At 38.0% G+C, this 25,067-nt stretch overlaps 2 protein-coding genes across 2 annotated transcripts in view; one reads left to right on the top strand and one right to left on the bottom strand.

Annotated features, from left to right (window-relative positions):
• The window catches only part of me1 (malic enzyme 1, NADP(+)-dependent, cytosolic), a 112,027-nt gene extending 97,688 nt beyond the window's left edge, over positions 1 to 14,339 (bottom strand). Inside the window, exon 1 of the mRNA XM_051720699.1 lies at positions 14,174 to 14,339. Within this exon, the coding sequence (XP_051576659.1) occupies positions 14,174 to 14,302 (129 nt within the window). The 5' untranslated portion in view covers positions 14,303 to 14,339. The remainder of the gene's footprint in view (positions 1 to 14,173) is intronic.
• Positions 1 to 17,010, top strand: part of LOC127453921 (thiosulfate sulfurtransferase/rhodanese-like domain-containing protein 3) — a 255,581-nt gene extending 238,571 nt beyond the window's left edge. The window contains exon 5 of the transcript XR_007899472.1: positions 16,882 to 17,010. The gene's annotated coding sequence lies outside the window, so the exon portion shown is untranslated. The remainder of the gene's footprint in view (positions 1 to 16,881) is intronic.
• The last annotated feature ends 8,057 nt before the right edge of the window (positions 17,011 to 25,067 follow it).

Below are 25,067 nucleotides of genomic sequence, written 5' to 3'. Positions count from 1 at the left end.
AGAATTCTGTGGATTCTGGGTATGTCCATTGAATGACTGTTGACACGCAATATGACACAGTGACTGTTGAATCTCCCTAACAACCATTGCATGATTGCATTGCCCCTTTGGGCCTATGTTGTGCCGGGAACCTAATCTGATGCCATTCACATTATCCTTACATCTAGTTAAGTCATCCACTTGCCCAATCACATGGTGACCAGCCAATTGAAAAAGCTGCACATCTTTCCAAAAAAAAAAAAAAAAGACAAAAAAGGAGAAGAACTTGCTCCCTCGCTTTAAAAAAAAAAAGAACTGTTTCTCTGTGAGCAAAGACTGGGACCACAGCTTTCAACCCATTCCCCATGGGAAGTGTGTGAACAAAAGGCAAGCAAGCAGATAATCTGGGCAGATTTAACATCTCCTGAGCTACACAAAATGAGATTACACTCAGCCACTCGTCACAAACCACTGGGTTTGATGCCTTGGCATCATCTCACTGGAGGTCCTCAACTGTGAACTGAACATGTTATGTAGAGCTTCTTAAATCAGATAAGCACAAAAATCTGTCATCATTAACACACCCTCATATGACTTTCTTTATTTTGTGGAACATAAAATGAGACGTTAAGCAGAATATTAGCCTCAGTCATCATTCACTTTCATTGTTTGACAAAAAGATGCAATGATGGTGAATGGTGATTGAGGCTAACATTCTTCCTAACATCTCCTTTTGTGTTCAACGGAAGAAAGCCATGCCTAGAACATTTTTGGGAAATGTAGGTAAATGTTACTGTTGTTGTTTTGCAGCCTAGATCCTTCCCATCATATTTTTATAGCACATTTTTATTTACACTTTTTATTTTATCTGCTCAAGATTATGCAATAGACTTGTCCAAGCTTATTTATAAGTATAATAACTGTGCAGCGCTGTTGAAAGTAAAGCCCTGATATGTGGTGGGAAAAAAATATTGGTTGATCTCCAATCTACTTTTTAGAGCATATGCATTCGATTAGAGCTGTCCATCACCATATCGCCTTAGGTCTGGTATACTTTATTTAGGAAATGAGAACATGGGAGACAGCAGCAAGACAGAAACAAAGCCAAACTAGCAATGTAGGCATAAAATCAAATTTGACAGACAACTGTGACGTTGGGTGTGTGCCCTCAGTGGAGCAGCCTGCAACACCAGCCTCTACACCTTCATGAATCTGTACTAGATTACTAAAATTAGAGAATAACAATGTATAAAATGAGACTGGACAACTTAAAATTCTTGTACTGAATATAATGTTGGTTTCACAACAAAGAAAATGTATCATCAGAAAATCTTGATAACATTTTCAAACTGTCCAGAAATAAGATTTTGTAGCTTTTTTCAAGGTTTGTAAAATTAAATTGTGTGTTATTTCAAACGTTCTCAAATAACTGACTTAGAAAAAAAAAATCCAGTAAACTGGGTGTGGTCTTATCTTTTATTTAGAAATAATAATTTACAGGTTGTGCTGCCTTGTGGGAGGACCAAACAGTGTGATACAATTACTGGGTGCTTATAAGGTCACAAATCATATCATGGGCTGATTATATTGCCTCATGTGAACTTTATAAATAAAATAATTTATCTGGGAACTATTGCACGCAGATAAGGCCAAATCAATTATGTTTCATCATATCTCCTCCTAATAAGTCTTTCTATCTTTAGCTAAACATTAACAAATGAACAAGCCAGCCAAAGGTCAATTTAGATCAAATAAAAACTTTTTTTGCTATTAACCAAATCAATCAGTGTCTCATTTTATAAGAAGAATTTATGAAAATGTGTATGTGTTCCATAAATAAAAAATACTTTTCAAACACAGAAAATGTATTAAAATTGTCTCCTGTACCTACCATGATTACTTTATTGTGATAAAAATCTATTCTAAATTCTGAGACTAACCATTTTCATGCAGATTGACAGTGATGGGCTAAACTATTAGCTTAACTACATTTCTGAGTAGGGAGGTGGTAGCTTCGCTAGTTTTTAAATCAAGTAGCTTTTAAGTAACAAAGTGATATTTTTTGACTAGGTAGCGGCATAGAGTTGAGAAAAGCTTCACTGCTACATCACGCCTTGTACCCGGTGTTTACTAATGCCAGTTTTGAATAAAAAATAAAGATGTCCGATCACAAATTAATCGCTCATCTGAGTCGGTTCTTTAAAATGAATTGGTCACACATGATAGGAAAGCAGTCTGTATTTCAATCTGAATGACTCAGAAAGCTTGCGCTCGTGCTGCTAAATCATTTGTGCACGCTCTCACTTGCCAATAAGCTTACGGAGTATTTTATTACACAAAAATAAAGTAACGCTGGTTGCAGTGGATCTACAATCAATGAAAACTAAACCTGCAAATGCGTCCTATCGTTTGCCAGTGATGAAGAATATTTGTATAAAGTTCAGCACGTTTGCAGCTTAAATACATTTTCCAACCAAAAGAGTATCAAAACATGTATTAGCCTACACGAAAATGCTTAACATGTACACTACGTTAATACAGTGGTAGGCTATATGAATATGGTAATCATATAGCAAAGTACCATGGTATTTTTTTAATTACTTTGAAGCACCATGTACATAAAATAATATATGAATATGGTAATCATACATCAATTTACCATGGTAGTAACATGGTATTCTTTGATGTACTTTGAAGCACCATGCAAATACAGAATGGTACATATATATATATATATGGTAACTGTATATCAAAGTACCATGGTATTACCATCTGATACCATCAGAAATCACATTGTTATTGCCCAGATGTGCTCTCTCTCTCTCTCTCTCTCTCTCTCTCTCTCACACACACACACACACACACACACACACACACACACGCACACACACACACACACACAAACACACACACACACACACAAGAAATTTGGCCTCTGATGATATATCCTGTAATTCTGTATCTAGCTGCTGTATTTCTGTATTGTATAGATGAATAGTATACTGTATGTACGTGGAGTTTTTATATATGAATGTGCAAATTAAATTATGTTTAAATGGGTATGTGTTTGTAGAGGTAGCAGTATAAATATGAAAAATAAAATGTAGAAATAGTGACTTTAAATGTTGAACATATGGGTTTGTATAAGTAGCATGTCTAAATATGAATTTACATTTTTTGTGTGTGTGTGTGTGTGTGTTTTTTACTTGCATACATATTGCACCATACTGTATACTTGTATACTGTATTGCACTAAACTGTAATATACTGTACTAAGGCTTTGATAAACATCATGTGAATAAGTCTTTTTGATGCTTTGTCTATGATGGTATGCTCCGTGCATCTGCGGTTGAAAAAAGTAGCTTAAATTTAGCAAGCTACTTTTGGCGTGTCGCTTGTAGTGTAACTTGCTACTTTCTCTGAAGTGTAGCTTTTAGTTTAGCTTAACTAATTTTTCTGTTAAGTAGTTTGTAGCTTAGCTTGCTACATTTTTGAGTAGCTTGCCCAGTACTGCAGACTGACACTAGTGAATTGCACCATGTCTCAGTTAGAATTAGAAAATGCTGTTCTGCTGAAGCACTGTCTGGAGTCTAAAAGTTTGTCAAAAGGAAAAATGTAAAAGCCAAATGAGCAGGAAGATTGAAATCAGCGGGCTGTTCAAGTAATCTGTGCATGCCTGTATGCGTGCGTGCAGGAGAGTTTGATAAGGGTGACTGGCACTTAATCTCTATGTGAACAGTAGAGCATTTTCCTCATTTAACCACTTCACTCATGTGTAGAGATGGAATGCTTTACCACTGCCCTGTGGGTGGTCACTCTTCTCCTACACGCACCTGGGTACACCTGGGCTGCCATACATTTATAGACACACACCACTAGGAGCCCACCTAGAAAGAGGTGACTGACAGCAGCACCTGACCTGCCCGGGAGCTTAGATGCTCTCCAGTCCAAACAGAGCTAGGTCTGTTCCAACAGTCATTAGCATACAGTCTCTACACACACACACACACACAACACACACATCTCTGTTGCATGTATAGGCGTTATCCTTATTGTTTACAGTTCCCAAACATATCCTTTAAAAAGTAACCCTTTATTAATATATAAACACATAATAACATATGACATGATTCACATTACTCAACAGCCTCCATCTGAATCAAAACCTTGGGTAGAAGTAAAACAACTTAAAATGTCTGAGATGCCTACCAAACATCTGCTTTTAATGTCAGAAACAAACACATTAGTTACTGGTGAGGAAAATTTAAAAATGAAGTCCCATGGTGTTTCAGCACAAAACTGTGCTTTTTTCCATTAAAGGGACAGTTTATCCAAAAAAATTCTCTCATCATTTACTGACCCTCATGCCATCTAAGATGTGTATGACTTTCTTTATTCTGATGAACACAAATGAAGATTTTTAGAAGAATATCCTAGCTCTGTAGGTCCAAACAAAGCAAGTGAATGGTGATCAGGCATTTGAAGCTCCAAAAAGGAGATAAAGTCAGTGATCTAGTTGGTTTTGGGTGAGAACAGACCAAAATATAACTCCTTTTTCACTGTACATCTTGCAATTGCATGATAAGGACCAAGGAGAATGCTGTCAAAATGTACAGTGAAAGAGGAGTTATATTTTGGTCTGCTCTCACCCAAAACCAACTGGATCGCTTCAGAAGACACTGATTAAACCACTGGAGTCTTCTGGATTATGTTTATGCGGACTGTATCTGCTTTCTGGAGCTTCCAAGGCCTGATCAACATTCACTTGCATTGTATGGACCTACAGAGCTGAGATATTCTTCTAAAAATCTTTGTTTGTGTTCTGCAGAAGTAAGTCAGTCATACACATATGGCATGGCACAAGGGTGAGTAAATGATTAGAGAATTTTCATTTTTGGGTGAACTAACCCTTTTAAGATGTACTTTATTCACCTTCCACCATCTGAAGGTAAACAACATCAGCTTTCAAATGAAAGTACTGAGCTTTGTTCCTACACAATTTTCTCAATACATGCATTACTTTGGGAAAAAAGCATCTGCTAAGGGAACCAATGTAAATTTATTGTTCTCTGTCAGTCTTTATACTTAATCAGACTTTACGGTGTGATTTTAAGGAAAAGCTTCTTTGATAGGAGCATTCGAACTGAACTAGGCTACTGGGCTTTGGAGACCTCCATGACTTTATAGTAGAGAAAGGAACAAGGTCAGAGCTTGGTTACACTTGACAGCATTTGACTATTTTATTATTTTATTTACCTCACCCTTTTACTTTAATTTGAATGCAAAATTGCATGTATTAAGGAAAACCCCAACCCTTTTGAGATAACATACGCCATATTTCTGTCAAAACAGGACATGCATGTGTGCAGTGCCAAGTTTATTATAGATGCAAGTAGGGGTGCAACTAATGATTATTTTGATAATCGATTAATCTAACGATTATTAGAATGATCATTTGACTATTCGGCGATTATTGACTGCACAGAGAAATGTTTCGGAGTTTGTAGTTATTTACATGATCTGCTTCTATATTATTTGAACTTTAATAAAGCTATAACGCATCAAATATAACTGCATTTAAGATGTAATGCCAAGATGTTTCCTTTAAAGACGCTCGAAACGCAAGTTTTGCTTCAGCATATCGGCAGCTCCAGCTCCACTTATTCCACAATGAGAGTGATTCTATATTTACTTATTTTGTATTTTTGCATTATAATTCCCTCATACTTTGTGATCTACATCACCTGAAGCTGTTTGGAAAGTCTGGAGTGCATCTGGACTGTGAGTGTGTAATTCTTCCTCTCCTCAGTCAGGCACGAACTGCACTGCTGCTCTCGCGTGTCATTAGAGTTTAATGTGATCTCATGTTACGTAAATGAGATCAATCAACTATTCGACAACAAAAATTTTTGTTGACAACTTTTTATTGTCGATGTTGTCGATAACGTTGACTAATAGTTTCAGCCCAAGATGTAAGACAGTGGCTAAACTGCTCTGCCAGCAATAGGTTTCAAATAGGACACAATTGTCCAATTTGGCCAATTCTTTCCACAATTGGAAAGAAGGTTTTTATTAGTTTGAATGCTTCTAGTTAGTTAGTTTCAATCCCGCCCTGGATCAACAGTGACTGAATGCCACTTTGTGGCAGTTGTCACAGATACCCACCACAAGGGGTCCTTATAGTCACCAATGCTCAGCCCTCAAGGTGCCACATATCCAACTGAGCTCTTGTATTCCACAGCAAGTTGAATGGACATCTGTTAGTCACCTGTGCTCTTAAAAGCACATTTCTCCATGTGAAACAGGATCTCCGCTTGGGTAATACGATAGTTTTGTGTGGTGCTGTTTTAGGCTTTTTTTTCTTTTTGGTTCTGGCATGGTGTGAAGCCAGGATCTAGCGCTGTTAGCATCGATTCACACAGGCAGTCATTAATGAGAGATAAAGCAGTGACACAGAGGTGTTCTGTGGAAGGCAGGGCTACTCCCTCTTTCTCTCCTGTGCTCCACAGAGACCTCTTTCTCCTCACTCTCCTCATTTTACTGTGCAAAGCTCCCCACAAACACAAGGATAATTTCCTGCTTGGACCTCAGGCAGAGACAGGGAAGGGCTGTTGAGAAGGGAGGAGGTCAGAGGGGATACAGGGAGGAGCATTGAATGTAAACTCCAACTTGCGGACGTGAGGCCTCAACATTTTCAGTCTCACAGCATCAATTAGCATGTTGTCCTCTGATTCTCTCCAGCTCAGAGCTAGGAAAAGGGAGAACACTTGAGCCCTGTCATTGCTGGGCCCAAGGGAAGGCAACAATGTGCCACTGGAGAACCACAGAGTACCAAGTGTACAGCCTTGCACTACTCCTATCAGGGGTCATTTCCTAACTGCTCCCTTCATCTCCTTGTTTTTGGTTCATGTAGAGTTGTGACAGTGTTTTCAGTAAGCTGCATAAAAGGGAAAATGTTGCACTCAATGTGGGACTGTATATATGAGCAGGCATGACTATCTAAGGTGGAGATGCCCAAACTTTTTCCTACGAAGGGCCAAAAATCAAACTTGATTGAGGGCCGTGGGCCAAAAGAGAACATTGCATTGCACAAACTCAGGGCCTGAAATTAATTTCTGAAAATGACTGGGGGGAGGGGGGATTCCCCCACTTACATGGATCATATGGGGGACATTTTTTTACCTTTACAAAGGTAATTTGTTTCTAGCCTTATGACTCCATCATCCCTTTATGTAAAATACTTTAATTTAAACAATTAATTCAATTTTAAAATGTCATGTTTCAATATTTACAAAATTTCATGATCTCTACATTGCATAATGTGCATTGTTACTGAATTATTATTTTTTTCTTATTTCACATATTTCCAAATATTTTGGCTATTAAATTAACAGCCTACAAAACAAATGCACCGACACAGAGGAGTAAATGACAGAATTTCTCCAGATTTGGAATGAGGAGCTTATAAAAAAAAAACTTAGCAACTCCTTCAAGCCAAATTAATATAACAATGAACATTAGTCAGAAATGTGATTCATACACCAAAAGTGGTTAATGTTCTGTAAAAGGCTATTTAACACATCCAGATATTATTTTTGTTAATATTATTATTAACTACTGTATATTGTAGCATTTGATAATTTTACTGCAGGAGCACGAAACCGAACTGATGTGGAGCGTGAAAAGCGGAGTGCCCATCTGTGTGCGTTTATGGTGTGAGCATCCGTCACTGACTCGGCAACATCTGCACAATGGACATCACAAAACAAACAATGTTCAGCGAAAATTCAAACGCGATGGATATATTAATTTGGAACTATATCAGATTGCAGGGGATTTTTTTTATTTATTTTTTTATTTTTTTTGCCCAGTGCCTCTGTTCATTTCCGACCCTGGATGGAACTAGAGATGGAGATGAGACGTGTAACAAGTGTTTACGTGTCTCTCTTCACCATGCAGCTGGAACATTACGCAAAGCATTTTTGCTATTTCTGCCTTTCTTCAAAATGTGCTGCATTATGAATAATGAGGGAGCGCCAAGATATGAAAGGTGCACACACTTGCAATGTTAACAGCTTTGTTGATTATAAACATGAACGATATTGTTTTATTGTGTTGTTCGCTTATGGAGACATGGTATAACTCAATTTGCATGTTGAATTAACAGGTTTAGAAAAGTTTGTATATTTGTAACATCTTAAGTTCAGTAACTATGCGACAAAGCACTCTCACTGCGCGCGCTTACACTTCTGACACTACAGACAGCTGCAAGAGAGAGAAAGTGAGAGATAGAGCGGAAAGGCCCAAACATACTCTACGCAAATACGTGAACGCAGACACACCTTGCTACTCAAGCTCGATTTAACACGTCGTTGCATTGTGAAATGTGTCAGCGCTCAACTTATAACACAACGCGAGTACGTGCTGCATTCTCAGCGTTGCCGCAAGGGGCGCTAGAGCTGATTTTCTTCTTTCAATCAACAACTGTCATGGCGGACTCGGGCAGCAATTCGAGTTGAATCTTTTCAAGAAATATGTAAGATATTTTGTCCCCAGTCCATTCAAACAGACTTGTTTTTTCTCCATGTCTCTTCCCCACTTCTCAACTATCGACTCATCTGCCACATCCGGGCTGCATCTGAAAACGTAGGCAGCTGACTTGCTGCCTAATCAGTTAATGGCTTATGTGACAGCTGTTTTGAATAAATGGAACTCTTAAGGAAACTGCTCTGAACAGTTTGAGAAGCACCTTATTTTCATCCTGCCGCCGTATACAGCCTACGAAGGCAGCATTTTCCTGGTTTCAGATGCAGCACCAGTTTCATGGTCACACCTAAAAACTCTATTGCCCTCTTGGGGTCTGAGGTTTGTAACCGCCAGAGCAATGCAAGAGTGCACGTAATGTATGTACAACGGGACCACGCATTGGCCAAGCGCTCACGTCTGCGTTTGCGTACTTGCGTGAAGTATGTTTTGGCCTTTACTTGTGCAGCTTCTGGAATTACAGTTTGATACAAAAACAAGTTTATTGATTTGATTTGTTCATCTGTATCTATTGGTTTACTAATTCGCAGCTGCACTGTAAAGTGAATACAAGTGTGCGGGAATTTCCCCGCATTATGAACGTGGAAATTGCGAGAGATTTATTCAAATTGTGCGCAATACCCGCAATCCCGCACTGAATTTCAGGCTCTGCAAACTGTATTATATTAAAATATTAAAGTTGCCCTGGTTCACCTCCTTTATGATTTCATTATACAAAACAAAAAAAAAAAAAAAACATTACTCTGCAATCTGCTGAATTAATGCCCATCCCTTACCCGTTACACCCTTACACTAGTACTGTGGTGGTACAATGGTACAGTGATGATATCAGATGGTACCAATGTACTTATATACCATGGTACTGAAATTCATATACCTTGGTATTTATATAGTACTCCACTGTATTTCTAAGAATGTCATGGTAATAAAATTTTACATGTCTAAAAAACATGGTAGTGCCAGTGTACTATGTACAAAAAAAAATAAATAAATAAAATTAAAAAAAAAATTTGTAGTACTGTGGTATTTTTTGATTAGGGATGGGAATGGTAAGGAATTAAACGATTTAGATTCCGGTTCCGATTCCGTTTCCTCTTAACAATGGATTTACTGCCCTCAGCAGTCTGTTACCAAAGGATGAGATTATTTCATATTAAAAAGAACAGATTCTTGCAAATGGTGCCTACACAGACTTTTTAATTAAGATATTTTATTAATTCATAAATGTTTATAAAATACCACTAATTACAACAAAACTCATAATGTGTATTTTTAACTTTACATTGTCATATTAACAACAAGTAATTACTCTGATAGTAATAGTCTCACAAGCCTATATACATACCGTATAACAACATTACAGTCTTGGTTAATTTTGAGTCAAACTTCAAGAAATTAATGACTTGTGGTTCAATGGTTGATTAGAGTCATTCGTTCAGTGTTTTGCGGTGTAGATTCAAAAGTACCAACTCAAAAAAGTAATTTGTTCTGGAGTCAGACTACACTAGTTGCACTGTATGTTTTTTGCTGTAAATTCAAAAGAACTGGCTCATAAGAGTCATTCATTCATAAATCAGACTATACTACTCGCGCAGCATGTTTCGTGCTTTAAATTCAAAAGAATCAGCTCATGAGTCATTAATTCAGGAATCGGAATACACTGGTCGCTCTGTATGTTTTGCACTGTAAATTCAAAAGAACCGGCTCATAAGAGTCATTCATTCAGGAATAGGACTATACCGGTCGCGCTGTATGTTTCTCACTGTAGATTCAAAAGAATCAGCTCATAAGAGTAATTCATTCAGGAATAGGAATACATTGGTCGTGCTGTATGTTTTGCACAGTAGATTCAAAAGGACCAGCTCATAAGAGTCATTTGTTGTGTATTAGACTACTTCGGTCGTGCCGTATGTTTCGCGCTCTAAATTCAAAAGAACAAACTCATAAAACTCATTCATTCGGAAATCGGACTACAATGGTTATGAAACAATGCCATTTTCTACCAGTCTGGGCTCGTTGGCACGGTTATGGTTTGTAATCGTACCGTAAAGAACCACGCTCAAGTGGAAATGCTAGTGGAACTGTTACTCACCGTGCTCAGAACCATTCGGCATTTGATACTTTTTTGTATGTAGCTATGTCCAATAGAGATGCCTTAGTGGTTTTTTGCAGGTTGTGCTGAATATGTAACCAATTTTACAGTAGTGGTTTGTGTAACTGTGGCATAAGATTAGACTTTCAAGAGTGGAATGAAAAGTTAGCAAAACAAACCTACTCAAAGGCTCTTGGATTGGTCACAGATCACAGAATGCTCTGTTCTAGCAACATATACAGTATGATGCATTGATAATCTCTAAAGGTAGCATGCTTAAAACCATGCAGTTTTTATAGAAAACTATTTTAACTGGCATGTAATAAACCAGAAACTCTACCTTTTTACTAATTGCTGAGATATAATTAGCATTCACACATAGCCTTTTGTGCCAGAAATTTACTCTAAACCGCCTAATAATTTTCATGTAATCTTCTTACCTTATAATGACTCTAAAGACAGCAAAGGCTGATTCTCAAGAGAACAAAGGAGAGCAAACAGCTTGGGCCTCTATTTTATTTAATCTCATTAAATCTGGTCTCTGACAACAAAACAAGTCAATAACACTGAATTTAGCTCTTTAGAGAGAAGGACGTGGGTGGAACTGGAAAGCCACATAATAAAACTTGAAAGAGTTAGAATTGTACTAACACTCCAAAGCACCACATGAGCTTTAAGTTGTGGCACCAGTCTGGCAACTTCCAGCACCACAGGCTCAGGAGCCGCATTAATGAAGCCCATTAATCCAAGATTTTGTTAAAGAACAGAAAGGGGCACAATGGAGGGTAAATACTAAAGTGACACCTCAAGAAACCAAAACACTTTAATCTGTTAAAACACCTAATGTATCTGGGCAAGACCAGTGATTTGTAAATCATATGCTACAAATACTACCCCTGAGCCACTATCAACCCTGCATGGAGTCCCTGTAGTTCATAACCCACAATTTATAGGCCTAGAAAAGTGTTATTTTGTTTTAGCAGGGGTCAGCATATCTGAAATGATTGGAGAATGATCTTCATACCTCAACTAACCCTATGTATTCATATATATTCAGAACTTTTTGGTAGTGCACACCTGAATCGAAAAAATGACCTCATTCTCTCTCTCTTACACACACATAGTTGCAGATTAGGAGTCATTAACCTTAACGACAGGCAGTGTGCTGTGTTGTCAGCGATACCTGACCTATGGCAGAGTGCCAAGAGACATGATGTTTGATCAGCCCAGACTATAGCTCCTCATTACAGCAAGGGAAACTGAAGCAAAGGGTTCAAGAGGACAGTCTTCTTAATGAAAACATAAGTGCACACGCACACGCACACAATCAGCTTTCAGAACATGCAGCAGATGACTGAACAAGTCAAAAGAGAAATTGATCCAAGGTCAGGGGCAATGATTTACAAATGGGGCTCAAACAGTGAGAGATAAAACCTAATTACCATATTGCAAAAGAGATAAAGAGTAAAAGAGTGAAAGTATTTTAAAAGTCAAACTGTGCTTGTACTATAATGCCTGTGTACATAATGCTGGAATATAATTTACATAAATTGGGTCTGAGCTAGCAGGTGGAAAAGCAGGTCTTGCTACTTGATTTTACTTCCAAATACCTACAATTATGGGAACATAGGACAAGAGCAATACACTTCAGGGTCCTGTGTAAAAGAGTGAGCTATCTAATGTAAGGGCTTGCATACACCTAATTTATCCATCAACTCATAGTTTTGCTGCATTGGTTCTCATATTCTATAATCCTGTTTAAAGTGAATGGCATCTATGCTAATATTATTCTATTTGTTTCCCTGTCTTAACCTCGGGATACCAGAGCCTGCCAGATCCAGCTCTGGTCCTGCCTGATGTCCAAATCCGGTCCTGCCTGATGTCCGACTCCCACTGCTACGTGTTGCTGAGTGATGACGACTAACTGAAACCTGTGCCAGACAGATATCACCTCAGTCTACTACGATGGACTTCACAGAGGATGAATTGAGTTAATACAAAAGATTTTTGTTTAAACATTGGCCACTAACACTTAGTTTACTCATTTTAAATCTTGACTTGTACTACACATAAATAACTAATATTGGCATTATATTCATGTTGTTTAGCCAGAGGGGAACTGGCCCCCACAGTGAGCCTGGTTTCCTCCACATCTTATGGAGTTTTGTGTTCCTTGCCACAGTCACCTTAAGCTTGCTCACTGGGGATCTAAATATATAGTACTGTGCAAAAGTTTTAGACACTTGTGAAAATGTTGCATAGTGAGGATGTCTTCAAAAATAATACCATAAATAGTTTTCATTTATCACTTAATGTCATACAAAGTCCAGTAAACATAAAAAAAACCTAAATCAATATTCGGTGTGACCACCTTTGCCTTTAAAACAGCACCAATTCTCCTAGGTACACCTGGACACAGTTTTTCTTGGTTGTTGGCAGATAGGATGTTGCATGCTTTTTGGAGAATTTGCCACAGTTCTTCTATCTGTTTCGGCTGTCTCAATTGCTTCTGTCTCTTTATGTAATCTCAGACAGACACGATGTTCAGTGGGGGGCTCTGTGCGGGCCATGACATCTGTTGCAGGGCTCCCTGTTCTTCTGTTTGCAAAAGTAATGTTTGGGAGTCTAACATTTATATTTCCTATTGACACACTAAAGCTGAAGATATAAATAACCATCTTAAGACAAATGCTTTTGTGAAACATCTTATGTGCCTAAGACTTTTGCACAGTACTGTAAATAATTACTTTGTATTATTTATTTTAAGGCGCAGTTTATAATCATGTTTTTTATTATTAAACCGCACTATTATGACTCAAAGACTTTACTATATTACAGCTTTTTTCTGTTAAAGCATAATTTTCTGGACAGCTGCTTTGAAATGATTCTGGACAGCTGCTTGTGAAAAGTGCTATGCAAGTAATAATGACTTGATAAGAAAAAAAACTTATTTCATTGTTTCTTATAAGCTGTTAATATGTTTAAATTCAATGCATATAGATGTATTAAACGGCCACAAATGAACAAGTAAACATCTAAGCTCTACAGCATCTTGGTCGTGTATCAAATGCAATTTCTTGAGGTAATGTTGTAACAACGGTAGATCAGCACCTTGGACAGAGGCTGTTGTTGATCTTACAAAAAGATTAAAAAGTAAAATGTAAAGGTCATTTTTTACTTTTTATGTTGAGTTATATCGAAACAAAGGGGCCCAATAAGAGAGTGCCTGTGGCTTTAAGTGGGTAAATCTGGATTATATATTGGATGTTAGCTGGAAACCGAATAAAACTTGGTGTACTGATCCTGAAGGTGGGACGTCATGGTTTGAATGGCCCACGTCTGTTCAAAAGCACCTGTAAACTACAAAAGGGAACTTGCTTTTGACACAAGCAACTACCGCGGACAAGGCGAGTGTGTGGCGCCTTTAAATCTAAATATAGGCTAGTTCCTCTCGAAACTGATATCCACTGCCCTTCTGTCGTAGTATCGAGCAAACAGTCAAAACAATATGTCGTTTTTCAAGAAAGATAAAAAGTTCAGAAACATATTACGTTTTACCTTGTTCAGGTGGGGGTTGCGTGTAACATCATACCCCCTTTTCTTCGTGTAAACAAAGGTCTTGTTTTTGTCTGCGGACTTCTGCATCTCCCAGTCGACTGATTCCTGTTTGACTACAGCGCGTGCCATGTTGCTTCCCCTTTAAATAGCGCACCGGTCACTGAACTCGACAAGTTGAAGTGCTGTATCATAGATAAGCAGACGTTACGCAGCCAGAGTGGGAGCTGCGGTTGCGTTTGTTCTTATCGTCGAACTGTTAGCTGTAAAATGAACAAAGACGATAATTAACTTGGTCATTTTTATCTGATGCAGCATATTAAAGGCTTTACGTAATATTGTCACGTGCTGTCACAGTTTTTCCATGGTTGGAAAATAAATACATTAAGTGTAATATTTTGTAAAACTCGTACTGTTTCCCTGTATTATTAGATTTGATGAATTAATGTCCTAAAGTTAGTGATGCTTTTTAAATCTGCCATGGACTAGTATGAATTAACTATATATATATATATATATATATATATATATATATATATATATATATATATATATATATATGTATATGTGTGTGTGTGTGTGTGTGTGTGTGTGTGTGTGTGTGTGTGTGTGTGTGTGTGTGTTGTAAATTCATTATTATTATTAAATTCATACTAGTCCATGGCAGATATGTAAAATTCATATTATTTTTCATATAATTATTTGTATTATATTAATAATAATATGTTTTAATATAATTATTATATTAATACAATAATCGTAATACACAATTTGAAATACTAATTTACACTTTTTAAAACCATTTAACTGGAAAAGAAAATGTTACAAAAACATTATGGTGGTGTGGTGTCAGGTGATGTTTAGCAGAGCAAGGTCACAATGCAAATTTCATCATGTTAATAAAATCTGGGTAGGGTTATAGGCCTTGAATAATGTGAAATTAAGGAGTAAGACACTGCAAAAGGAGGATTAGGGTAAACTAGAGCGCCACAGAGGCATGCTGAAAAATTGCGAGGAAAATATATGGGTTCTACATTTTTCATAGACGTAATCACCAAACTGATACCTGATTGCGGAGGTGCTTTTATATTGGTTTGCCTGAATCCCTGAATGTGCGTGTCTTTGTGTTACGGTGAGCATTACCTCGCTCACCTTACAATCCACAAGGCCACTGAATTAGCTGGACTGTCTTGTAAAGATAAGAGGGATCACGTTTAACAAATGAGCATGTCTGTGATGAGTGCTCTGGCTGAACCCTGGCCTGTGTGTGCTCACAACTGTGCTGTATGTACATTCTTACAGACTCACAGACAAACATTTAGGGTCCTCTTGCAGAGCTGCTAAGTCACCGTGACTCAAAGCTTTGAAAGCCCAGTGCATGTGGCCCTGATCCAACACTACATGCCGGGGGAGGGGGGGAATGCTGAAATTGCTGAGAAACTATGCCCATACTAATGTAGACAGGACACCTATCTAGGATCTTAATTTCCAGTGGAATTCAAGTTATTTCCAGAATAGAGACCACTCTGTCCTAATATAAAGATTAGGAAATAGCACATAGAGAAAGAGGAGAAAAATTATGCAGCATTGTAGCACTTACAGTATGAGGAAGTGCCTCGAAGCTAATGCATTTTCTGTGACCTTCAGACACTTCGCAAAATATACAGAGTTTTAGGCACTTGTGAAAAATGTTGCATAGTGAGGATGTCTTCAAAAATAATGACATAAATAGTTTTCATTTATCACTTAATGTCATACAAAGTCCAGTAAAAATAAAAAAAGCTCAATCAATATTCAGTGTGATCACCTTTGCCTTTAAAAGAGCACCAATTTTCTATGTTTAAATGAGAAGGTAGTGGTAATGAGAGGCCCTTTCCTAGAAGTTTACAAGGTAATGATCTGGTGTCAATAGGCCCTTCCAAGATGTCTATTAGCCAATGGTTAGAGATAACTAAACATGTCAGAAATAGACAAGAGGAAGGAAATAATTTACAAAATTGGGAAACAGACACCAACTCTGACAGTGCCAGGTTTGAGAAGATGTATGTTATTGAATATAATCCCAGCTGGCTAAATATGTCTAATATTTACACCACTAAAAATATTGTGATGAGGAGATTTTTCAGAGAAGGCTAAGCTTCACAAATTAGGTGACAAAAAGACAAATACTAGCTGTTGTTCAAACACGTGTAGCTATGTATACATAAATGGAAAGACAAATTGGCCAGAACTTTGTGATAAAGAGGCTCAGAAAGGAGCACGTTTAACCAATTTCTCTTTATAGCTGTTGACTAAAGCAAATATATACTAAACCTTAAATAACAGGCCTAAATAGGCCTAATGCATAGGAAGAATCTTGTAATTTAGTGATGAGAGAATAAAATAAACACTAAAATGAGAAAATATGATGAATGCTATGAAACAGGCAGTGTGTAAGATACACTGTATTGCCAAAAGTATTCGCTCATCTGCTTTTAGATGCATATGAACTTAAGTGACATCCCATTCTTAATCCATAGGGTTTAATATGACGTCGGTCCACCCTTTGCAGCTATAACAGCTTCAACTCTTCTTGGAAGGCTTTCCACAAGGTTTAGGAGTGTGTTTATGGGAATTTTTGACCATTCTTCCAGAAGCGCATTTGTGAGGTCAGACACTGATGTTGGACGAGAAGGCCTGGCTCGCAGTCTTCGCTTTAATTCATCCCAAAGGTGCTCTATCAGGTTGAGGTCAGGACTCTGTGCAGGCCAGTCAAGTTCTTCCACACCAAACTCGCTCATCCATGTCTTTATGGACCTTGCTTTGTGCACTGGTGCGCAGTCATGTTGGAACATGAAGGGGCCATCCCCAAACTGTTCCCACAAAGTTGGGAGCATGGAATTGTCCAAAATCTCTTGGTATGCTGAAGCATTCAGAGTTCCTTTAACTGGAACTAAGGGGCCAAGCCCAGCTCCTGAAAAACAACCCCACACCATAATCCCCCTCCACCAAACTTCACAGTTGGCACAATGCAGTCAGACAAGTACCGTTCTCCTGGCAACCGCCAAACCCAGACTCGTCCATCAGATTGCCAGATGGAGAAGCGTGATTCGTCACTCCAGAGAACGCGTCTCCACTGCTCTAGAGTCCAGTGGCGGCGTGCTTTACGCCACTGCATCCGACGCTTTGCATTGCACTTGGTGATGTATGGCTTGGATGCAGCTGCTCGGCCATGGAAACCCATTCCATGAAGCTCTCTACGCACTGTTCTTGAGCTAATCTGAAGGCCACATGAACTTTGGAGGTCGGTAGCGATTGACTCTGCAGAAAGTTGGCGATCTCTGCGCACTATGCGCCTCAGCATCCGCTGACCCCGCTCTGTCATTTTACATGGCCTACCACTTCGTGGCTGAGTTGTTGTCATTCCCAATCGCTTCCACTTTGTTATAATACCACTGACAGTTGACTGTGGAATATTTAGTAGCGAGGAAATTTCACGACTGGACTTGTTGCACAGGTGGCATCCTATCACAGTACCACGCTGGAATTCACTGAGCTCCTGAAAGCAGCCCATTCTTTCACAAATGTTTGTAGAAGCAGTCTGCATGCCAAGGTGCTTCATTTTATACACCTGTGGCCATGGAAGTGATTGGAACACCTGAATTCAATTATTTGGATGGGTGAGCGAATACTTTTGGCAATATAGTGTATATGCATATAAAAGTGGTATAGTACTCCTAGCACAGGGGCTTGCAATTAAAGTTGACTGTTTCAGTTTGAAGTGTTAAATTTAAAGAAACTTTCCCCTCCTTTTCATTAAACAAAAGCAAAAATCTGGTTTCCAGTGAGGCACTTACAATGGAAGTATATGGGGCCAATCTGTAAACGTTAAACTTACTGTTTCAAAAGTATAGCCAAAAGACGTTAACAGTATGCGTGTTAACATGATTTTAGTGTGATAAAATCACTTACTAACCTTTTCTTTATGAAGTTATATCCAATTTTACAATTTCGTTGCCATGACGATGTAATGTCAACAAACCCTAAAACAACTGTAGAAATTAACATTCTTAACAAATTTACAGCTCTTTAATGCATGAGGTTTAACAGAAGTGTTAATGTAAGTGCTTTTATAAAATTATACACTTCAAATTTATGTCTTTACACCCTCCAGAAATTGCCCCCATTCACTTCCATTGTAAATGCCTCAATGTAACCTTGATTTTTGCTTTTTTTAAAGAATGGAGGGAGTCTAAATTAATTTTTGTGGTAATCAACATTATGCCACATATGCTGTTGATTGAGTTTAACTTTTATTGAACCCGGAATATTCCATTAAAACTATAAAATTTTGCCTAACAATATCTATCCAGCTATAAAACACATTTTTGCTGCAAAAGTGTAGCCCAAATGTATTTTTTTATTTTTTTATTTGTTAATGCATTTTACTCCTCTTTATCTGTGATTAATGGGACTGAGATTAGGTGGGATATTACTTTATACTAATGGCGGTTCTAGCTTGTATGGTGCCCTGGGTGAACACCCCCTTCATAAACTTGAATACTGTACACTAGGCTACACTGATGAAAGTCATTTGTAAGGGTCATATCGGGTAAAAGTAGTACATTAAGGAAACAACTGCACATTGTGTGAACTGATTTTGCCTTTAAACTGACTTTGCTCATTAGGAAAGCTATAACCTTGGCAATTACTTGAAAGGTAAACATTCAACACTGGCTTCTTAAAAACTAGTCTGGAGGCACAAGATAACCTTGCAGAGCCATCCCATAATATACTTGCTAAGTGGCCTCAATTTGTTCTTTCCTGTAACTATGCTATCTCACATCAGGAATGTAATGGCACTTTTCCACTGCACGTTACGGTTCGACTCGACTCAACTCTGCTCGCTTTACTTTTATGAGCTTGCTTTTCCACTGCGGTTTAGTGCAGCCTCAACGTGGGTGGGATTATAGGCTGATCGTAATAGTTGAGTCGCCCCATCCAGCTCTCGTTGGATCCTCTCCTCGGCTACTAATGAGAGGAACATCTGCACCTCGTTTATTGACCACGGTGTGGTTTGCGCATAGCCATTTCTTTTTACAATTCGAAAGTCGTGTGAACAAATGATACTGCTATCGCTGTTGCTAACTTTAAAACTAGCGGGTTGATGTCCCATGTCGCAAACCCAGTGACGCTGATAGTGACGATTCTTCGACCAATCAGTGATCTGCAGGGTTTTGATGTCACATTTAGTATCGGCTCGGCTCACTTGGAACCTCGACCGAGGTGGTACTAAAAAAAGTACCAGGTACCAGGTACTTTCCACAATGGAAAACCCCCAAAAAGCGAGAAGAGTCGAGTCAAGCCGTACCGTGCAGTGGAAAAGCCCCATAAGTTCCCAAAGCTCTAGTTAACAAGCAATAGGATGTATTTGCTTTATGCTTTCAAAACATAAACGTTATTTCTGTGTTATATTATGTTATATTCGTAATAACAGGAAATAATTCCAGAGGTTTTCAGTCCAGAAAGAAGTCTTGTAATCCCATATTGGAATTCCAGGAGCCTCCTATGGTATCTTCCACACCCAGCTGTGGGCTGTGTGACCCTACTGGGGCGTAGCTCTTTGATTTACAGTAAAGAGACTTACAAGTCCCATGCTGGGCTCTTATAACAGTTCCTAAAACCACCTTCAATCTGATTCAATATAATGGGAACCACAAAGCTGGCCACAGATCAGCAGGATGTGGACATTTCTGAAAGCACAAGAAAGAAACAGTGAAGGATGTTCTAAATTAAACAGGATTGCTGAACTTCCCTCATAACCCCTTAGAACCAACACCAGGTGCTGATCTGCTGTGATGTGTGGCATTAACACACACCCTTATACACAAGCATAATCACACTAACTGTACATTGTCTTTGCATACCAAAATACCTAGACTTCCAGGAATGAGGAAATTGTACTCCTAGTGTAATGATATATACCTGCCAATACAAACTCTAACACTGGAGATTTCTTTAAATGAGAGCCCACAGTGGGAGTAAGGGGATCCCTCTGCACTTTTAATGGAAATTGCATGGATCACTTTGAATGGGCTGAAAATGCAACTGTGACACGGCTTATGTCCTACAGAGTAGAGTAATACTCTTTTAAAAACAAAGCAAAGAGATTTAGCACTCTCTGTGGTTCAGGGGGCAGTAAGAGAGCAGGGTATTTAAATTGAATCAGAAGAGGTTGGTGGGAAATGGAAAGAAAAAGGCTTCAAAATGTCATGTCATGTTGAAAGGGATAGTGCACTCTAAAAAATGTAAAATTCTGTCATCATTTACTGCTTGTGTTGTTCCAAAATAGTATGACTTTCTTACTTTTGTAGAACACTAAAGGAGATGTTAGGCAAAATGTTATCATCTATTAATCTGTTATCTATTTTAACATTCTGCCTTACATCTCCTTTCGTATTCCACAGGTTTGGAATGAAATCTAGAAGCTCTTAACAGTGTTTCTCATTTTGTCTTACTGTTCACTTAGGAACAAAATAATTTCCACTGTGTTTCCTAATGTTCCGCTGGAAACAGCAATGTAGATAAATACATAAGCATTTTGTCTCAATAAAACACATTGTAGGGTTTTGCCCTGTGGTGTTTTCTTAGAAGGTTCCACTGAGCTCCACCACAACAGGCCAACATTCAAATGCATTAGTTCCTGGTGTTTTATGTGGTTTTTAACAAGCACAAATATCATATCCCATTAGAATCTCAGCAGGGGTGAGCACAGGGTAACACACACCTCAGACTCCTCAGAGTTTCCAAAACACACACAGATCTGTGGGCTCACACGATGCCTGTAACAAAGAGAAAAGTAGAGAGAGTTAAAGTTAGACATTATAGTCCATTAATTTTATGTTTTATTTTGACAAGCACCTGTCAAAACTCTTTTCTTTCTAAATCCCTACTGTTAACTGATAACAGGGCACTTACAGAGCAGGTGAGTTAAGATGGGACTGTATGATGATAAGTGGGCAATAAGTGTGTCACTTAGGCACATAGAAGCAATGAAAGAACCCTGGGTGTGCACTGAAGAGGCAGTCTCTTCTTTCATGATTCAGAACTCTTGATTAAAACCTGTCAAGAATTAACATTTTTATAGTCTCACGAAGCCAGACTTTTGACTGTTGGCATAAACTCTGGTTTACAGTGCAGCTTATTCTGGCCAAGAACTGTCCAGTTAGACAGGAGGAGACCGTCTGATTGACATGTAAAGGGACCAACCAGAGGTTTTATTTATTTATTTATTTATTATGCTTGGTTTAGGGATGGTTTTATGGGAAAAAGACAGAAATGATCAAATTTCTGTCTATCCAAATGTACTGATTATTCACAGACAGAAAACGATACAGTTTTCAACAGTTTACAAAACTGAAACAAAACTCTTTGAATAACTTTCAAAGATTTGATGTTATCAATATTGCCATGTATGCTTATTTAAAGCAACTGTGACATTTAAAAAAAAGTAATTTTAAGTTTTACGCATTTAAATTTTAAAATTAATTGAGTAATCTTTATTAAAATAAAATTATATAAATGTTTTGTATGCAAAATATTGTAGTTTTTATTCATTACATTTAATTCAACATTGCACAGTTCAATTTGATGCAATTTTGCATCTTAAAAAATAGACTAAAATATTTTATGAGTGTGTGGACAGGAGGTTGGATGGATGGCCAGGATGATTCAGGAATTTATATCAATATCTAAAGCCTTGATTTTCTGACATTCTGCCAGAAAAGAAGTTCATAAGCCAGTTGTGTGGATGTCATAATGTAATCCCACCTCTTTACTTCTAATCTCTGTCTGGAAATAGTGATTTCTGTATTAACAATGTGTGTTATCAAAGCTTAGTGCCTTAATAGCACTAAAAGCAATATTTGTTTTACATTGTGCCGAGTCGCATCTTTTTTTGAAGATTTGAAGTGATTGTGATCAGTCTGAAATGCATGTTGGAGGGCATTTACACTGTCATTTCATGATTGAAAAGCTATTGAATGCATGCAATTACCAAGTGCAAATACCATCTACGTATTTGGCTAAGGTGTATGTAAACTTCTTCCAACTGTTTAAGTGCTTTGCACAACTACTAAACATGTTAGCACATTAAAGAGGACCAGGCTAAAAACACAACCAAATAGGGAAGTAAATAGCTGTTTATCCGTTCATTGTAAAATGTTGGACCAACTGTTTTCCGTCAAGTCACTAACTTGGGAACAGTTATGGCTCAGCTTGTAGACCAGGTCGGGGTAAATATTATAGTAGAATGACTCCCTGTGTCAAATCAGTGTGTTTGCTTAGAAACCATTTCTGTTTAGTTTGTATTAGCTGTTTGCCTGCTTGCTCTTCTCCTCTTTTGTATATGTTGGCAACTTTGCCTTGAGCACAGGAGGTCATATCTCTTAGAGAAGTCTGTCCAAGTGTCTCACACAGCAGCAGTCTACAGTATGAGGTCTACATACATATGAGGTTACCAAGACATGGACATCACTTCTTGAATGCGTACAAATCATCAGCAGGTATTCTGCTCTAATAAAACCTTCTCTATAGAGGAAAATGTGGTTTGAATGGGCATGTCTTGGGCATGGCCTAAAATAACTTTTTAACCAGATCCTTTATACCTTTGCACTGCGAATATTCACAGGCGAAATACGGGCAATTCAATGCGAATCCGCAAAATTGTGAATTTGCGCAATGCACTTCTGGTGGTGAAGAATTTCCCTTCATGGATTTTGCGTGGAGTTCAAGTTTGGTAAACCTTGATAGGCGAATTTCGCCATGTTGAACAATGAGAAGTTGCTTGGTTTGGCATTGACCTCTGTGTGGGTGGGGTACACAGCTACACTGAATAATCACAATGGACAAGGATATAATCTTAGTGGTGAGATTCTATTTAACTTCACTCTCACAGAGTATAAAGTGCAGCATTAAAAAGGGCCGCTCGACGTCCTCCCACACCATCCTCACCTGCGGAATTTCGCCGTGCGAAGGTATGTGCCTTTAGAGAGATACCTGTGGAGTTTATAGGGATATTTCAGACAAAAATTAAAATTCTGTCATCATTTACTCACTGTCTTGTTTTTAAGGCTGTATAAACCTGAATGTGTCTTAGTCACCTTTGACTTTCACTGTATCTTTTTTCCATACAATGAAAGTGAATAGTGACTGAGACTGAACAATCTCTCTGACATCTTCTTTTGTGTTCCATGGAAATAAGAAAGTCATAAGAGTTTAAACAACATGAGATTGAGTAAATGATGACAGAATTTGCATTTAAGGTGAACTATCCTTTAAAGTGTTATGATGTGTATAACTTGTCCTTCACAATGTATTAAAATATTGTAACTTATTCATTATCAGAACCACCTATATGTACATGTAATACAGTATAACAAGTTTGTACAGAATGTCCATGAAATTGGTGAATTTTGTATATTTATTCAGGGCTTTTTTTTTTTCATATAAACACTTCTCAACATCGCAAGTTTGCAGTCACAACACAAATGTGCATGTCTTTGCCATGTTTTCTTTGCTGCTTGTATGTGTTTGCTGTTTAATGACCCTGCAGCCTGACCTTTGACACTTTTGGAAGTGTCTAAATATTTGCAGTATGAACCCAAAGTTAGCTTTAAACTAGTGTAAATGGGAGAAAAAGAGGGGGAGGCTGGTAATAGAGAAGCTCCCTATAAATGGGTCTCTCTATCTGGGAGGAAGCTCAGTGGAGTGGTGGGTCATGAAGCCTGCTGGATGGTTTTTGTGTGTGGAATGCATAAATAAACCTCACTCTTTAATCTACATTACCAACATCAACTCTTTAAGGATGTGCCTGAACAGCCCTTCAACACAATATTCATGCTCCCTCTGCTAAATTTCTTCTTTAGCATATAAATGAAATCATGGATGGAGTTGTAGCAGCAAGTGTGTGGCTAAATTTGTGGATGAAATCAGACCACAAGCAGTCAAGTATATTGAAATCTAATTATGACTAATATTGAGCTTTTTGAGATTCAGCTGGTCATTTGCTTACTGAAGACCACCAGCAGAGAGAGAAGCAATGCTCAGGCCACTGATGATCTTAACTGGTTTATAATAGGCTGCATGATGCATCCTTATTTGTGCAAAGAGAATTTCATAAAGTATCCCAGTCTATAGATAAATTGTTTTGTTTTGATGTTGCTTGCATACCTTAAGAGACATAATGGAGTGCTTTGTTTTGTTTAAGCACCAACTTCTTTATGAGAAAAAGAACTCAAATAAATGAGACATTTGTTGATGTACATTAGAATAGAGTTATAAAATTAAAAGTAAAGCTCAAATAATTTGGTCTTGGATGAATTTGATGAGAAATGTTTATGAGTGCATATTGAAACCTCTGACTTGTGATTACAGACTTTTGGTATCTTGATAACTTTGAGCACATTGTGATGCTGAGACCTCTTCTGAAACTATAAAAGAGCCACCTGTTAGATTACTGGGCCTTTTCTCATGAGAACAATCTGAGAAGCAGAAGACTTCCGCAAAAGTCTCCATTTGCTTTCCATTTCATCCAGTTGCTGCCTAGGTGGGGAAAAACACTAGGTATAAGAGCTCTCGTTTGTTTTTGTTTGTTTTTTCTTTCCTATGAGATTCCCACGCTGGTAGTAAACTAAAAACAAACACTGTAGAAACAGCATTCATTGACCCAATATTCTAAAATTCACTTTTGATAAGAGCTGTAAAACAGTATATCCTTGTACAAAATCCAGTGATTCACCCCGGATCATGAAGAGATGACTTCCTGTTTGGGCATCACCCCAGACAAAGGCCTCTTTATGCAACCAGTGTATCCCACAACCATGACCAGAAATAGAGAGCAAATCTGCAGAACACAAGT

This window comes from Myxocyprinus asiaticus, chromosome 16 (assembly GCF_019703515.2).
Source record: "Myxocyprinus asiaticus isolate MX2 ecotype Aquarium Trade chromosome 16, UBuf_Myxa_2, whole genome shotgun sequence".
Taxonomy (NCBI): Eukaryota; Metazoa; Chordata; class Actinopteri; order Cypriniformes; family Catostomidae; genus Myxocyprinus; species Myxocyprinus asiaticus.
The sequence above is the reverse complement of the archived record's forward strand: the minus strand, read 5'-3'. Positions and strand labels throughout refer to the sequence as shown.